At 41.4% G+C, this 18,033-nt stretch overlaps 1 protein-coding gene across 15 annotated transcripts in view; it reads left to right on the forward strand.

Moving 5' to 3' along the window:
* FNBP1 (formin binding protein 1) overlaps positions 1 to 18,033 on the forward strand; it is a 337,048-nt gene that overhangs the window by 288,348 nt on the left and 30,667 nt on the right. For 7 of the 15 annotated variants that reach the window (XM_077478333.1, XM_077478293.1, XM_077478325.1 and 4 more), the window contains one exon: positions 13,417 to 13,431. The exons of the other annotated variants lie outside the window; for them this stretch is intronic. In XM_077478333.1, the coding sequence (XP_077334459.1) occupies positions 13,417 to 13,431 (15 nt within the window). The remainder of the gene's footprint in view (positions 1 to 13,416; positions 13,432 to 18,033) is intronic. 15 annotated transcript variants of the gene reach the window in all.

Consider the following 18,033-nt stretch of genomic DNA (forward strand, 5'->3'; position numbering starts at 1 on the left):
ACTTTTTGTTTACAAGTTTAAATCAGTATTTTTTGCTAGAAAATTACTTATAACCCTCAAACATTATATATATGTATGTGTGTATATATATATATATATATATATTATTTTTTATCAGAGACCCTAGGGAATAGCATGGCGATTGTTGCAATTTTTGTTATGTCGCATGATATTTGCACAGCTTTTTTTTATGGAAAAAATACACTTTAACTAGTTAAAAACAAAACAAAAAAAAAACACAATATATACCCCAATTTCTTTGTAAAATATGAAAGATGATGTTATGCAGAGTAAATAGATACCTAAGATATCACACTTTAAAATTGCGTACACTTATGGAATGGCAACTAAACTACTACTTTGGACGTTTTTACAGATTACCTGTTTAGAGTTACAGAGGAGGTCCAGCACTAGAATTTTTGCCCTCGCTCTAATGATCGCACACAATGCCTCACCATTTACATATGTGCATCACTTATGTATGCGCTTGCTTCTTTTTTTCTTATTTATTTTATTTTTACACTCTCCCTTTCATTTTTTAGCACTTTTATTCCTATTACAAGGAATGGAAACATCCCTTGTAATAGAAATAAGGATGACAGGTCTTCTTTATGAAGAGATCTGGGGTCAAAAATACCCAAAATCCTTTAACCTTTAAAGTGGTTGTAAACCCTCTTGAAAAAAAAAAAAAACACCCTGCAAGATAAAGGCATAATGAGCTAGCATGCATAGCATACTAGCTCATTATTAATTACTTACCCGAGAACAAAGCCCCCGCAGCGGTCCTCGTCTCCCCCTCCAGCCGGCAACATCTATCTCGGAGGTTACTTCTGGGTATCGCGGCTCCAGCGCTGTGATTGGCCGGAGCCACGGTGACATCACTCCCGCGCATGCGCGGGAGCCACTGGGAATGGCACGGTACAACTGAAGCAGCGGCACGTACGTGCCATTGCTTCAGTTGGCCTAAGTTTGCATGTGCTGCATGACGTCGGCACATGCAAATACAGGAATATCTCCTAAACCGTGCAGGTTTAGGAGATATCCAGTGTAGCTACAGGTAAGTCTAATTATAGGCTTGCCTGTAGTTTAAAGTGGTTGTAAAAGGTTTACAACCACTTTAAAAGCAAAGGATCAAAAAATGTTTTTGAACTTTTTCTTTTTTAAAAAAAATAGTTTTCTTCTGCCCTAGACCAGAAGTGACGTCATGGCATCGCTCTGGTCCTCCAATGCCATAGAGGCAATCAGAGATGATCTAGTCTCTGATTGCCTCTGTGACAAGCCGGCCGCACTGTCGGATCGTTTCTCAGGCATGCCAATGAAAACTGTAAGAGAAACACCGGTGATTCGGAAAGTGATCCAGTGGCTAATGAGCCGCTCGGATTGCTTTTCTGAAAAAGCTAACCACTGGCTGAAAAAAAAAAATATTGATAGCTTTAGCTGTATCCCCAATAAACCACTTGCAAACCTCAACATATATATATATATATACGTATTGCGGTCAGCTTCATATTAAGGACGAATTCTAAAACGAGACCACCTTATCAGTGTGGGCAATTTAGTACCGTTATGGAAAAGTGTCCGTCAATATGTTGAGTTGTCCACTTTTTGGGACAGTTGTCCATTAAAATAAAAAAAAATATTTTTGGTTGGTGATTCCAGCTATTAGTATCCCTAAAATATATGAAAAGCCAGTGAGCCAATAAACTGTAAAACATCTAAGATAACCATATCAAGTAGTATAACCCTTTACATTGGTACATCAGTCCCAGCATGCATTGCTTGCCATAGTCATAGAAAGATATGTTGGAGAATGTAGTTTTCAAATTCACAAGAGAAACAACAGGCTGTCTACTGCTTTAGACTGGTGAAAGTGAATCTGTTTCCCATCCATGGCCAACACACATACCGGTATGTTCACTGACAGGAGTGAACCCCAAAATATGCATGGACCACATTCTGCATTGGTTCTTGATAGTTGGCTTAGCTGTCACAGTGGACAGAGATTTGACGGCTAATCATCGTGATTACATAAGATCCAACAAACTGCATCCCGCGGGTCTCCTAAGCAGCTGGCTGTGCAGCTCTCTAGCAAAGGAGAGGCGGGGCTACATTTCACCGCTTGTGAGATGCCTAATGGATGTGCAGATTCCAGGGGCTCTTAAGTAAAGCTTAGCAGTGCCAGAAACACAATGGGCCATGTTTGTAAAAAAGTAGCAAAAATAACAATGGGGGTGTTGCCCCTAGGGACCAATCAGATGTTTTTTCACATGCAACATGTGCATTTTGACTTTGTTGCCACAAAGTTTGGCAACTCATCCACTCTGTGCTTTGAGGTGCCATTCATTATGAAAGGCACCACTACGTATGGTACCGTAGAGCCCTACGTACCACATCGCATCACAACACGTATACCATGGGTTGTGATACGATGTGTTTTAGGTAGTCGGCCTTAGTGCATGCCTTAACACGCATCAACAAACATGTGTTAATGCACTGCAAAGGATCACTTTAATATGAATAAACCCTTAAAACATAACAAAAATAACCACCAGTCAGTTACTCCCATCCTGCACTTGGGATAAAGATGGAGGGTTGATGGTTCCTACGAGCAACGAGAACAGGCCATACTGTCGGCCTGTTATAAAATAAGGTCCTCTGTGTTTGTCTGGCACCAGTGTAAGCATTACAGGAGTATTAGTGGTGCTTTGTAGACTCCATCCTGAGCATTATTAGTTGGTAGATAACCCTCTGGAGAAGTTGTGTGTCTGTATGCATTTGTAAATGGATCCAAAACTGCATTTGTCAGATCTGTGCCAAAGTTCACAAGAAGGTTGCCGTACTCTCCTATCCTTTCCTGAAGGGGGCAGCACAGAGCAGGAACATCAAAAGTAGGCCACTGCAAAATGTAATCTATAATGTATAGCTTATACCTATAGGGTATATGAAGCTTCAGAGGAACCGAATATTGCATTAGACATGGGGAAAGGTTGGCAATTTCAAATCAGCTTTCAGGCTGCAATTCTTAGTACATTCTCTATTTTTTCTTAATGGTAAATCTTAAGTAATCGGTGATGTGTAAACATTTCTCTATGTAACCTCTATTGTTCCTACAACTGTTTATCAATGCTGCCTACATTTATTATGTATGTTTATGATTAAAATCAGCCGATTTTTGGATAAAGTGGTTAAGGTTTAAACCGCACTTTTTATTGCTTTTTTTATTCCTTTGGGGGGAATTTTCTTTACTTCCTGCCCGAGTGAGATTTTCCTTACTTCCTGTTTAGGAGAGATAGGACCTGCAGGGTTTTTTCCTACAGGGACACATGTAACAAATAAAACAATAGCAATAGTTAGTCTGGGTTTAGAAATTAGGGGTATCTCCCCAACTGGCCACTGACAGGAAATATGAATATAAAAATGTAAGCACCCCCCACTTATTCTAAAACATAATACAAACTTTTTGTTTTTTGCGGAAATGGGTCTTTTATGAGAACTAGTCACCAATGAGTATATGAAGTTGAATCTCCCCTCTTACACTGTTATAATAGTCCAGGCTTTAGCTCTCAGGCATTACTTAATTTTTAGTTATTTACTTGTATTCTTCAAATTGTCAAACTGTAGGACTGTCCCATTGCTATACTGAGCCCAGTGCTGATTATAACCCCCCCTCCCCAAAATCGTGATATAAATAAGGTACTGTCAGGATTACACAAATGTCCACTTGGATGGTGGGGTTTGCACCTCAACTCATGGCGCAGGCGCCGTTCATCTTCGGAGATTTTCAGAATCTCCTTCTGCTCCGTACTGCGCAAGCGCTGTGCCTGCGCAGTATGGGGCGGACACTTTTAGATGGCCGGACTCTATATGTCACAACACCGGCACTGTCAGATGTTTTTTCACCTTAATGCATAGAATGCATTAAGGTGAAAAAATATTTACCTTTAAAACCCCTTTAAAGGGTAAGTTCACCTTCTATAACAAGTTACATTTTACACCTGCATCTAGGGGGTGTAACATGTAACAGATGCAGCATCCCCTGCACTTCCACCCCCTCAGTCCTCACTCTGACAGCAGCATAGGTGTGCGCACCGGATGTGCCAGGCTTATCACCCAGTGCACATACCGTCTAACCTCCCTGGATTGTGCAGGACTGTCCGAAAAAATTAAATATAATCCTTTTGTCTCATCAATCGAGGCAGAATCCCAAAGCAGACGTTCTGGCACTCAGCTACACTAATTTGCATGAAGGGGTAAAACTCTGTTTCTTTATTATTATTTAAGGTACTTATATAGCGCTGTCAATTTATGCAGTGCTTTACATATACATTTTACATTCACATCAGTCCCTACCCTCAAGGAGCTTACAATCTAAGGTCACTAACTCACATTTATGTACTAGGGCCAATTCAGACAGAAGCCAATTAACCTACCACCATGTCTGTGGAGTGTGGGAGGAAACCAGAGTACCCGAAGGAAACTCACGCAGGCACAAGGAGAACATGCAAACCCCAGTTGTGGTTGGGATTCAAACCAGCAACTCTTTTTACTGCTAAGCAAGAGTGCTACCCACTAAACCACTGTGTCTCCCTTGAATTATGGCGGACACATCTGACATTTTTTATACATTTTTGGGACCATTGTCATTTATACAGCAACCAGTGCTATACAAATGCACTGATTCCTGTGTAAATGACACTGGCTGTGAAGGGGTTAACCACTAGGTGGCAGGGTAGGGGTTAAGTGTGTCCTAGGGACGTGTTTCTAACTGTGGGGGCGTGGCTGTGTGTGACACATCACTGATCTCTGCTCCGATCAGAGGGAGCAGAGATCAGTGACACTGTCACTAGGCAGAATAGGGAGATGCTTGTTACATTAGCATCTCCCCGTTCTTCCTCCCCATGAGGCAATCGTGGGTATCGAGTCTGCGGGACCCGTGACCCGACTCATGGAGCCTGCCATGGGCGCACGCGCACCCACTGTCTCTTAAAGGGCAACATACAGGTACGTGATACTGAATCGGCGTGAGGCAGGCGGTCGGAAAGCGGTTAAATCCCTCCCACTGTAGACACAATTTGGCCACACCCATTATGTGGGTTTTGAGCTTTGATGTGCACACCCTAATGCAATAGGCTGCGCAACACCTATGGGCAGCAGGCCAGGGATCTTTTTCCCGCACCCGCTATCACAATATTAAAAAAAAACAGGCAATGCAGGGCTCCCCCCACCTGGCCGAGTCATGCATTCACAGAGTTCTAAGATTGGGGGGACTACAACTACGGCTTGTAGCTCTCAATGAACTACCAGGGTGCTGATGAGCACTTTAGGTAGTCCATTGATGCTTTCTGTCATTCTGTAACTGCTTGCACATATGAAGTACAGGCAGCTACACTGACAGTCTGCAGGAGCCTGAGATTGCACCCGTGATCTACTGTTTATAAATCTGCAGGCTCCTAATAATAAATGCACATTTTTTTTACCTGCAAAAAAGATGTGCATTTATTTATTTATTTTTTACAAATGTGAACTTGTCCTTTAAACGTTTGGTATTTGACATGTTTACCTCCACTTTGAACCTGGTGGTCCTGCAAGTTATCAGCCCTGAATTCAGGCAGAGGACAAATTAGCCTCCAGCTTGTCACTGGGCTGACATTTCTGCTCTGACGGGGTGAGAATCCAAGTCAATAACGGTACACACACCTCTCTTCATAAAGATCTGATCAGTTCTCAAACTATTCCTACGTTTATATGTTTGCATTAACATTTTCGTTTTCTGATAATTTAGTGCTGGAAACAATCCCCTGTCCTAACAGGATTCTCTAGGCTTTATTTTTAGCACATCCTATGATGTGTGATGCAGAAGCTGGTTAGACAGCCTTGTGACCCAGCTACTGCTGTTTATAGACTGGTAAGGGATATACAGGTTTTAGTCCTCAGTGTAAAACTGTCCATACATGCAACAATATTGCATCATTTGCTAGGTGCCACTGGAATTTGTGAATGCATTTGGAAGTATATACCCGTGTCTGCTGTTTTTATATATACGATCCAAAGCACAAATGTAACAATGACATATAATCCCACTATTTTCAGTAAATCTTCACGTTATTTCCCTGCATACCACTAAAAAAGAATTTTCACTCCAATATGGAGTAAACCCTGCCAAGGAAAGGTGAAGATGCAGTTGGTGAAAAGGTGGTATTATCCCACAATGGCAAAGCACATTTTTTTTTGTTAAGAGTAACAAACATGTTATACTTATCTCCTTTGTGCAGTGGATCAGAGCAGCCAAGATCCTTCTCTTCTCGGGTCTCTCTTGGGCCCTCCTGGCCCCTCCCTCCTGATGAGTGCCCCCACAGCAAGCAGATTACTATAGGGGCACCCAAGCCGAGCCACAGCTCCTTGTGTCCATTCAGACACAGAGCCATAGTCAAGCCCCACCCCCAATCTCTCTTCATTGGCTTGTTGACTTTGAGTAACAGCAGCAGGAGCCAAGGGCGATTCGCTGCTGTCTCAGCCAATAAGGAGGGAGAGTCCCAGGCAGCCAAGTCTCTCATGTAACATCGCTGGATCGTGATGGGGCTCAGGTAATTATTAGGGGGGTGCTGCACGCAGAAGGCTTTTTTATCTTAATGCTTAGAATGCGTTAAAGAGGAAGTAAACCCTGATGAGTTTACTTTCTCTTTAATTCACTGCAAAGGTAAAGCATAATGGACTACTATGCTACTGGACTACTATGCTAAGCCACCGCTGTCCCCTGTAGTCCGGCGCATCCTTCTCGGTGGGTCTCGCTGCTCCACCGCTGTCTTTCAGCGAAGCCGCGATGACGTCACCCCCGCGCATGCGCACGGGAGCTGCCACTCGCGGAATATCGCCATTGACCGCGACATGCTCAGTGCGCCTGTGTGCCGCTATAGACAGGGGTGCCTGTCTTTCGGCAAATATCTCCTTAACCGTGTAGGTTTAGGAGATATTTCTTGGACCTACAGGTAAGCCTTAATCTAGGCTTACCTGTAGGTCAAAGTGTGTTGTAAGGGTTTACAACCACTTTAAGATAAGAAACCTTCTGTCTTTAGAACCACTTTAACTCTTCAGCATCTACCAAAGACAGATGTACTACTTTTAGGTGGAGTAACATAATATCTGTTAATCTGCACGGCCAGGGTAAAGTTTAGATGTTGGAGTAAGGTAAGTTGAGACTTCATTTTAGGGGTTAAGCATGAGGGTAGGGGTTGTGGACAGGCTAAGGTTGACCAATCCAAAGTTTTTAGGTGCATATTGCACAGTAACAGGGTCATCTAAATGCTTTGCGGAATGACTATTAAGGATGGTGCCATTGTCACAGATCATAAGTACGTGGTCATCGTTGCAAATCATAGGTAAATGGTACCTCATCATCTTCAGAGATCATAAGTACATGGAACGTCATCATTGCAAATCATAGGTGCTTGGTACTTCATCAGCACAAGAAATAGCTTGTCTAAACCTGTTTTAACAATCACTCATAATCGACAATTCCGATCCACTTATAGAACTCTTTCATCAGGCATGGGTGATAAAAGAGTCCATGTCTGATTGAGTCCTCTTCGTGGCTCTGAAACATTGCTTTTACATGCGATTATTAAAGCAGCTTTGGACAAGCTATTCAAAGTGCCCATAAGCACTAACCCAAAAGTGCTCAGAGAATGTCTTAGATCATATATTGCTGTAAATTAGTTCTTGATATTAAATCATCTGTGGAGGTTGTAAATAATTCAGCTTCATCAAAGTTATGAACTTTTGAAGTTAAAAAAGTTACATTTAGTAAATAATGAATAATGAATTAAACAAATGAAAAGATGGCGTCATGACAAAAAAACATATAAAGCATTCCAAGCATGTGGTTTACGGGTGCCCAAGTTCCATAATGCAAACCGATGTGGATAATGACAACATAATGGTCTTAGATGGAAAAGCCAACGAGCAATTGGGAAAACACCATGGGGTTGGTTTACCAATGACATATTTACTGTACACTGCAAGTGCACATGCTTCGGAGCTTAGTAAATAAGGTAAAGCTTCACTTTACAAAGAATACCCAATCACATGCAAGGAAAATAAAAAAAACAGTATTATTGCTTGCACATGATTGGATGATAGAAATCAACAGCACTTTCCCTCTATTCAGAGCATTCTATGTTTTTTGGACATGCAGCCATTGTTTAATTTTTAACTCTTTCACGCATTTATCATTATTTCATAAATTGCGCTTTAACTTCAAATGTTCAAGACTTGATGAAGCTTCGTGCTTTTGGTTATGGGTTCCTGTTTCCACCACTCCAGGCAGTTTTACTAAAAGCAGCTTGAGCCCATACCTCTTTTGGACATCATTTCAGCCTTCAGTTGATTTTTATACCCTGCATTTAATGGTACAGTGCCTTGCAAAAGTATTCGGCCCCCTTGAACTTTTCAACCTTTTGCCACATTTCAGGCTTCAAACATAAAGATATAAAATTTTAATTTTTTGTGAAGAATCACCAACAGGTGGGACACAATTGTGAAGTAGAACGAAATCTATTGGATATTTTAAACTTTTTTAGCAAATAAAAAGCTGAAAAGTGGTGCGTGCAAAATTATTCGGCCCCTTTACTTTCAGTGCAGCAAACTCACTCCAGAAGTTCAGCGAGGATCTCTGAATGATCCAATGTTGTCCTAAATGACTGATGGTGATAAATGTATAATCAAGTCTCTGTATAAATGCACCTGCTCTGTGATAGTCTCAGGGTTCTGTTGAAAGCGCAGAGAGCATCATGAAGACCAAGGAACACACCAGGCAGGTCCGTAATACTGTTGTGAAGTTTAAAGCCGGATTTGGATACAAAAAGATTTCCCAAGCTTTAAACATCCCAAGGATCACTGTGCAAGCGATCATTTTGAAATGGAAGGAGTATCAGACCACTGCAAATCTACCAAGACCTGGCCGTCCCTCTAAACTTTCAGCTCAGACAAGGAGAAGACTGATCAGAGATGCAGCCAAGAGGCCCATGATCACTCTGAATGAACTGCAGAGAACTACAGCTGAGGTGGGAGAGTCTGTCCATAGGACAACAATCAGTCGTACACTGCACAAATCTGGCCTTTATGGAAGAGTGGCAAGAAGAAAGCAATTTCTCAAAGATATCTATAAAAAGTCTCGTCTAAAGTTTGCCACAAGCCACCTGGGAGACACACCAAACATGTAGAAGAAGGTGCTCTGGTCAGATGAAACCAAAATCAAACTTTTTGCCCACAATGCAAAACGATATGTTTGGCGTAAAAGCAACACAGCTCATCACCCTCAACACACCATCCCCACTGTCAAACATGGTGGTGGCAGCATCATGGTTTGGGCCTGCTTTTCTTCAGCAGGGACAGGGAAGATGGTTAAAATTGAGGGGAAGATGGATGCAGCCAAATACAGGACCATTGTGGATGAAAACCTGTTGGAGTCTGCAAAAGACCTGAAACTGGGATGGAGATTTATCTTCCAACAAGACAATGATCCCAAACATACAGCAAAATCTACAAAGGAATGGTTCACAAATAAACGTATCCAGGTGTTAGAATGGCCAAGTCAAAGTCCAGACCTGAATCCAATCGAGAATCTGTGGAAAGAGCTGAAAACTGCTGTTCACAAACGCTCTCCATCCAACCTCACTGAGCTCGAGCTGTTTTGCAAGGAAGAATGGGCAAGAATTTCAGTCTCTCAAAGTGCAAAACTGATAGAGACATACCCCAGATGACTTGCAGCTGTAATCGCAGCAAAAGGTGGCTCTACAAAGTATTAATGCAAGGGGGCCGAATAATTTTGCACGCCCCACTTTTCATTTTTTTATTAGTTAAAAAAGTTTCAAAAATCCAATAGATTTCGTTCCACTTCACAATTGTGTCCCACTTGTTGGTGATCCTTCACAAAAAATAAAAATTTTATATCTTTATGTCTGAAGCCTGAAATGTGGCAAAAGATTGAAAAGTTCAAGGGGGCCGAATACTTTCGCAAGGCACTGTATAAACGCATAGTGCCTGACTGTTGGGTTATATAAGCTATTCGGTGTGCTTTTGATGTACCATGTACGTAGCCTACAGTACAGTGTTAATTAAAATTGGGTATGCAGTTGATTTTTCAACTTATCTACCAGATTTAGGTTCTCTGAAAAAAAAAACCATACTTCTGAAAATAGAACTGCCAGTGTTGCCTTGTTACTAATCAGAATGAAACCAGGACTGGAAAATTACAATTGTAAGTGTTTTTTGTGGGAAATACAGGCAGTTCTTATTGCAGTTTCTGATAAGTCATCCCTTGTTAGTTACATTTGTGCCTTTAGCTTTTCATTTTCATTGTCATTCGGCACAGGAAGGAGGTTAGGAGAAGTCTCGGCTCTGTCACCTTGGAGAAGACCTCACCTCGTAGTGGTTGGATTCATGCTCGTGTTTTGTATTCTCCTCTTGAAGTCACTGCAGTAAAAGCTCTGTGTCTGTGCCCCTGCCCACTTACTGTACCCAGCCAGCTCCGTCTCCTCCACACACGCACAGTACAGTACAGAGAAGGGCTCGCACAAGCTCTGTCATGTCCTCACAAAGTACAGGATTCCCCTAACATGCATGGTTTCATTCCCTTGCATCTCTTTTTTTGTCTGGTGCCAAAAGGACGTGTCTGCGATCAAATGGAGAATTTTTCACATGCCCTTATTGTTGCTTTCACATTGCTTTGTTTGTTATTATATAGAAGCAATCTGATATTTTAGTTTTTGGTAGATGTTGTAGAGTCAAACCACCTTACAGGTTCTTCTATCTTTTGGGACTCTTGGTCTTCTGTTTTTGAGGTCCCATCCCTGCACACCTGCTATGACATTATAAGAAATTCCCACTTTACTTTCTGGCTATTTAGTTTACTTTGTATTATGGAGAAAGTGACAAGACTTGCTGGCATAGGTGGGCAGGATCACCCAAAACTCCCAGATGGACAGGAATTGTGTTGGGAATTATTGTAGGGAGACGTGTTTGAGCATCCATGGCATATGAGAAGGCAATGGCCGACTGAACCCAACATGCTTCACCTATAACAAGAAATATTTCCAGTGGCTTGATTTTTGCTCATCTCTATTTTTCCCTATCTTCAGCAGGTTGTTTACATAGTTTGCTTGTCATTTGTAGACAGCAGGCTACAGCATGCCAGTCCTTTTGCCTTTTTATTGGAAATGATCATTGCCACTGAAGCAGAAAAGTATATTTTGTGGAACCCTATGACGATCAGTCTCGAAAGGTTTTGAACATGAATGAAATGAAAACTAAAAAAGTCAAAGTGTCTCTACCTGCAGAAAGTTTTGCATGTCTAGTGCATAAGACTAAAAATACTAACTGCAGTTTTAAAAGGTCACGTTACCACTATCTGGCTTATTTTTTAAAGTAGTTTTTTTTTATCTGCCCTTCTGACAATGTGAGGACTCTTTTTATCTATATATCAGATTAATAAGAGAAGATTAACGTAGATGTGTTATCTATGGTTGAGTTCCAGGCAGAGGGTCTTTCTAAATCTCGTTATATAGACTAATGCTCAAGGAAATTGTGTTTTCCATAGCAATCAATCAGATTTAAACCCTAAATTCTGTAGTGTTCACCGAAAATTAAATCTGATTCATACATGCTACATGATAAATTTCCTGTGTTTGAACTTTTGATCTTCATACGTGTGTATGTGTATTTCAGCCATTATGTAGACTTGTTCAATAAGCGAAAGACTTAGGTGCAATAACATAGCAACCAATCAGAAAACTCACTAGGCAGGTTTTTATGGGTAGCTGCACTATGCACATCATCACTTCATGTTTTAAAGCATTGCGCAAACTGTTGGCACTTCATAAATAATGTATAATAATGATAATGTACCGAACAAGCCTATGTTTTTATTTACGTTTGTAAAACAGACTACTGAACTTTAAAATTCATTGATATTTGAAGAACAGATTCACAAAATTTTATAGAAAGTGCTGAAAACATAAGTAAAGATAAATGGGATTCTGGGATCAGGCTGCTACAAGGTTGCTTGACTAGTGCATCACTTGGTTAGAGCCAATCTTAACTCCCAAAAGGCAGTTAGTTCCATTTAAACACCCCTCCATTTTTTTGTTTTTGGGCCCCACCTCCTGCCTCCAGTCAGCCTCCTGGGATACTTCAATCACATTTTCCAGGAAGGTGTATGATCGGGCACACAAAGCAGCCATGGGGGTGTGCCATCAGTAGCTGAAGGCCTGTACCTAAAAGAGGCAACCAGGTTAAAAGGAGCAAATGGCAGCACAGGACCCGGTTTATGTCTTCTGAACTGCAGATCACAGTGCGACAACTTTGGGTTTGCTGTGTGGGTAAGTATGAAATGAAATGAAGCACTACAAGTAATGGAGGAAAAAAAGCAACATGGGAAGAGGGGGTTAAGTACCACTTTAAGCTGGCCATACAGCCGTAGAATTTAGTTTGAAAATGTAAATTTTTGGATGGGTCGTGTGATTTTTTTAATGGTTAGTGACTTTCGACGTTTGTTCTTGACAAGCAATTTTTGAAGAGCAGAATGACAATTTTTTCTAAATTAATGTGGTTATGGTTCAAGAAAAATGATACACATTGTAATGAAACCAGTTTAATACACCTGGGGTTCTGTTTATAAATAGCAGGAATTTTTTTGAAGGGGCGTTTGAGCAAAATTAGTTGATTCAATGACAGTGTAACAACAGTTATAACAACAGTATATGGCCAGCTTTAGTTCAGAAGATCGTGGGGCCTATCATTCAGGCAGAGCTGGTCGCCGCATTTAATGAGCTATCCTGCTCTTCAGAAAAGACCAAGTGACTAATACCTCGGCCAATCCCAGAATCAGCTTTTTCTTTTCAAATATTTTCTGCACTTCCAGTCAGTTTTGATTGCAGTGGTGGGGTTACATTTCCATTTAAATATGAGTGAATTTTAGACTGGAACAATAAGGAAACGCTACACATGCTCTCCATTTTGTAGTAAAGATTGTTATGAGAACAGTGTCCAAGTAAAACAATTAGGTTCCATAATATAATAATTTACAACTGTACATGTAGCTGTGCCAAGCACAATAACGTGGCGGGCAGCTGCCATGATAACAGGCAGATATGGTGGTTGTGGGGAGGGGGGCTTCTATTTTTCAGGCCGTGAACCTCTGAGCTTGTGAACTTTCGCACAGGTTGTGTTTGGTGTTACATTTTCTCACCCAGTTCCAGAGTCAAGGTGCTAGAAGTAGTTTATGTTCTAGACTAGAGAACAAGTCTCATGACATCCATTCTTTGCTGATGTACACTTTGTTTTCTCTTTCCTCTTCCCGTTTTCCTCTCTTCCCCACCCCCTTTTTTACTTTCATTTTGAACCTCCAATTTTGCCATGAAGCTTTCTCTGAAGTTGGTAAGAACTGTTTTGGCACAAGCTCACACTCACATGTTTTTCTCTCGAGGCACAACCAGACACAAATTCCCTTCCAAAATGGTTTTTCCTCTTATTATTTAAGAGGGGTTCAAATCAACAGCATCATTTAACTTTACTCTGGAATGGAGTGGCTTTCCTGCCAATAGCAATCAATCAGATTCCAAATGACATTTATTTAGGGTAGGGAAAGGGGTGGGATTGGTGATACTTCCCTAGTTTTCCTGGATAGTTGTTGTATCCCTATGGATAAAAGTACTGAGCCGTGAGGCATGGAAATAGTATTCATGTGTCCCCTAGTCATGTTTACATGTGGAATATTATTTTCTACATCTATAAAGCACCTTCCAACCCACCAGGCCTACACGCATAACCCATGAAGCCATTGGGACTATTTTTGATATTTAGATTGGAAGTTTATGGACAGCAGCGAAAAACATAATTATACCCAACTGTGCTGTCAAAATTACACCAGTGTTTACATTACACAGTTGTGGCCTCTAAATCCCTTCCTTGTACATGGGGATGCCTCCAGTAATCTCCACGGTTAATGGGGTACATGATAGGAAACTGCAGTCTTTAGCTGGTTATAGATGGTTAATTTTTTTTCCGTTCAGCCCAGTGTTGGAATACACTGACAGCATACACTTGTCCATGCGACAGAAACCAATATAATCACTGACTTCTGTCGAACGGGGACAGCCACAAATGGACCGAAATTCAGCCGGTCCCTGCTGAAGCAGACGAATTTCAATGTCTGCGGCCAACTTAAATCTCACAGACTGTAGTAACATTTCCATCTTTGTGCGCGGGCAGAACGGGATCAACTGAACTCTATTCATCCTGCAACATTCTGCCAGTAGGAGACCATCCTATGGATTTTGTTCTTCTGTCAAATTAGTCTATCAGATGGGGGATTTTATGTATTCTACAGCTTCCACCACACCACTGAAGATAGCATATATATGGTCTTTTTTTTTTTTCATACTCAGTGATGCAGCATTTAAAATGCCCTATGGAGAGTCTGTTCCAGCAGCCTGGGTGTTCAGTGGTCTGGGATAAAGAGAAATCGGCCACACACCGACACAGGACAGATGCAAAATAATTCCTTTAATGTCTTCACAGTCAGGAAAGCAAGATCGGACAAACTGCTGACACGTTTCACACTTAAATCATGGCTTAATCATAACCAAGCCATGATTAAGCATGTGATTTAATTGTGAAACGCGTTAACAGTTTGTCCTGTCTTGTTTTCCTGACTGTGAAGACATTAAAGAAATTATTTTGCATCTGTCCTGTGTCAGTGTGCGGCCGATTTCTCTTTATCCTGGATATTTGTTGTGTCGAGCCAGGGTGGGCACACACACTGAACTATTATCAAGCACTCACCCAAGCAGTATACACACCTTACTTGAATGTTCAGTGGTCTGACCCCCCTACATAACTCTACAGTTAAAGTGGAATTCCAGTCAAAATCTAAAGTCTAGATCTACTCTCACCCCATTCTAAGACTATTCTATGTACCCTGTAAAAGAAAAGTTGTCTATACTTAACTATTCTGAAGCAGCTCCGGTCTGGTCAGATGGTCTGGTCACATGATCGGGGTCCCATGCTGGCTTCAGTGTGGAGGAGAGGCAGTGACAATGGCTGTAGAGCCTGGGTGATGACATCACTGAAAGGCTTAGTATGGGGCAGTCGTTGTAGGCTGTCCCTCTACACTGAAGCCAGCGCTGGGACTTGATCATGTGTCCGGACTGGAGCGGCTTTAGAATAGATAAACATAGACGTCTCTTCTTTTATAAGGTAGAATAGTCTTAGAATGGGCGTCAAAGTAGATTTAGGCTTAGTTCGAAGTTTTACTGGAATTCCACTTTAACTGTGTTCTAGCCCCCCAGGCAGTGCTGTTGATTGGAGCAGCATGGAAAGGTGAATGTCAGACCAGCACACTGCTTGTGTGAGAGAGGAGCAGTTTGACTCTAGTGTGGGCCACTTGTACAGGGCATTTTAACGTATGCTGCATCACTTACTATGTAAAAACACAGAGAGAAGAGCATATTTACTAATGTATAAGCAGCCTGACTGCATTATAGTAATACATTTGAGGCTTCAGTTGGGCTTTAAGCTACCATCAGGGTCTACCAAAGGGTACCATTTTTTTTTTTTATAAAACAGGAGCACCAGAAGGTGGTCTGATTCAACTAGCTTTTAGTACTTCTCCATAAATCTTAGGATATTGACACATTTTATAGATTGTGTTCCCACAACACTATATGCAGACAGCCCACTGCTTTCCAGACATGGTGGAACAACAGGTCACATAAGACTATGGCCATCTAGGGAGTTCCTTCTCCTATCTCTTATGACCTCTAATTTATGACAAAATTGCTGTTTGTGCCTCTGGAGATCGTCCTCACTTCATAGACTGCATGCGTTTTTAATTTTTTTGTGTGCGTGTGCTTCTTCCTTCCGGGTGTCACAAAATTGTGTGTGATCCTTCGTCATGTGATTCCTTGGGTACCTTTTGGTTCTACGCTGTCTAAACTTTTAGCCAAATCTCATAAGCATTAAGGTGTTCAAATCCCTTCTCGAAATAATCTACTGAGTGATTTAAAAACATTAACTGTATTTGTATTTGTGCTGTTATTACTTTGGACCAACCTCCCAGATGTTTATTATAACAATGTATTTAAATGTTTGACATGACTTCTTGGTTTCAGAAGCACCATTCAATGCCAATGGACTCAGCAATTTTGTGGGTTCTGCCTATCTGAGTTTGCAAGGACCTAATGACACCACTGAGTTTTGAAGAGCAATTTGCCAATCCTGAGATTGAATCTTATGGTCCCTTTATACTTATGATAACAATAGCCAGATACAGAACACATTTGGTGATTGCCATGGATGGCTAAGTCTGCCAGTCAGGCTGCTAACTGCAGGGCAGGGGAACAATTAGAGGACCTGATCTGCTCTTATATGGGCAGGTTTGCTCGGAATCATGACTCCCATCCACAAAATGATAACCTCTACTCTGTTTAGATGACAGGTGCACTTTACTATTGACTTTAAGCCCCCTTTCACACCGGGGCGTTTTTCAGGCATTTTTCAGGCGCTTTAGCGTTAAAAAAAGCGCCTGTGAAGTGCTTGAAAGAAGCCTCATCTGAAATCCCAATGTGAAAGCCCAAGTGCTTTAAGAGCCCTTTCACAATGTCAGCGCCCGAAAAAATGCTCGTAAAGCGGCACTTAAACTAGCAGCGCTTTACCAGTGTTTTTCGAGCACTATTGGGGAGCTTTTAACCCCTGCTAGTGGCCAAATAAAGGGTTAAAAGCGCCCACAAAACGATGCTGCCAAAAGTGCTTTACAGGCGTTTTGCAGGTGCTTCCCATTGATTTCAATAGGAAGGGCCGCTTTAGGAGCGGTGTATTCACCGCTCCAAAACCGCTGCAAAGAAGCTGCTTGCAGGACTTTTTTTGACGCCCTTCCAGCGCAGCACCTCAGTGTGAAAGCACTCAGGCTTTTACATTGGGATTGCAGTTGCGGCTTCTTTCAGGCGCTTTACAGACACTTTTTTATAAAGCTAAAGCGCCTGAAAAACGCCCCAGTGTGAAAGCACTCGGGCTTTTACATTGGGATTGCAGTTGCAGCTTCTTTCAAGCGCTTTACAGGCGCTTTTTTTTTAACACTAAAGCGCCTGGAAAACGCCCCAGTGTGAAAGGGGTCTAAAGCAGAGCTTTACTGCATCTGAGCACCACAAACCAAAAATGCTATTTAGATCATATTTAATATTCAAAGCAAACTTCCCAATCCATGCATGTCTCTATGCTTTATTTTGTTGAGAAATCACTTTGAAAAACAACCCTCTAGCATTTCTGTCCGTGGCCATCTTGAGTAAGGGCAGATGATTCATGTAGCATTTAATTCCTGGAACCTATCTGCCCCTAGCTCAAGCATGCTCCTCCTCTCCTTCCCTCCTGAAGACTTCTGGGATGTATGACATCATTTGCCTAGTTAAGAAACCAGGAAGTAACTGAAGAAATGTAAAAAAAAAAAAAAAAAGTTTAAAACAAGTAAATATGATATACTTTCCTATCTGTATACTAATGTTAGCAGCATGAGGATTAAAAATAATCAATGTTGATTGAGAGAGTCAGAGCTCTATAAATATCTGTAATAAATAAAATGTTATTGACGTGTCTGTCCACATTAAGAAGATTTGGTCTCTGTATTTATCCTGGTAACCATTGTCACAGAGACAGAAAATGATAAGGAAGGAGGAGGAGTTGTCAACAGAACTGGAAGAGAGGGGAGGTCTTCCCATTGGCACACTTATGCTGTGACAATAAAGAGGGTTTCCCTCACTGTGGAGAGGTTTCCTCTCACTTCCTGTGGAGTCTATGGCACAGGAAGTGAACAGAAATCTCACCAATGGGAGATGGTACAGAAAAAAACTGACAGGCGCTCTAACTGTTCTCTATCCCGAACAGAAAAAAAAGGTTTTGGCTTTAGATATACTTCTAGCACTGCTGAGATGTTATGTATGTATGTTAAGTTTGCTTGATAGTCTATTTTTAATATATTAAGTAGTC

This window comes from Lithobates pipiens, unplaced genomic scaffold (genome assembly GCF_037356315.1).
Source record: "Lithobates pipiens isolate NorthernLeopardFrog02 unplaced genomic scaffold, aLitPip1_a1.2 Scaffold_1, whole genome shotgun sequence".
Classification (NCBI taxonomy): domain Eukaryota; kingdom Metazoa; phylum Chordata; class Amphibia; order Anura; family Ranidae; genus Lithobates; species Lithobates pipiens.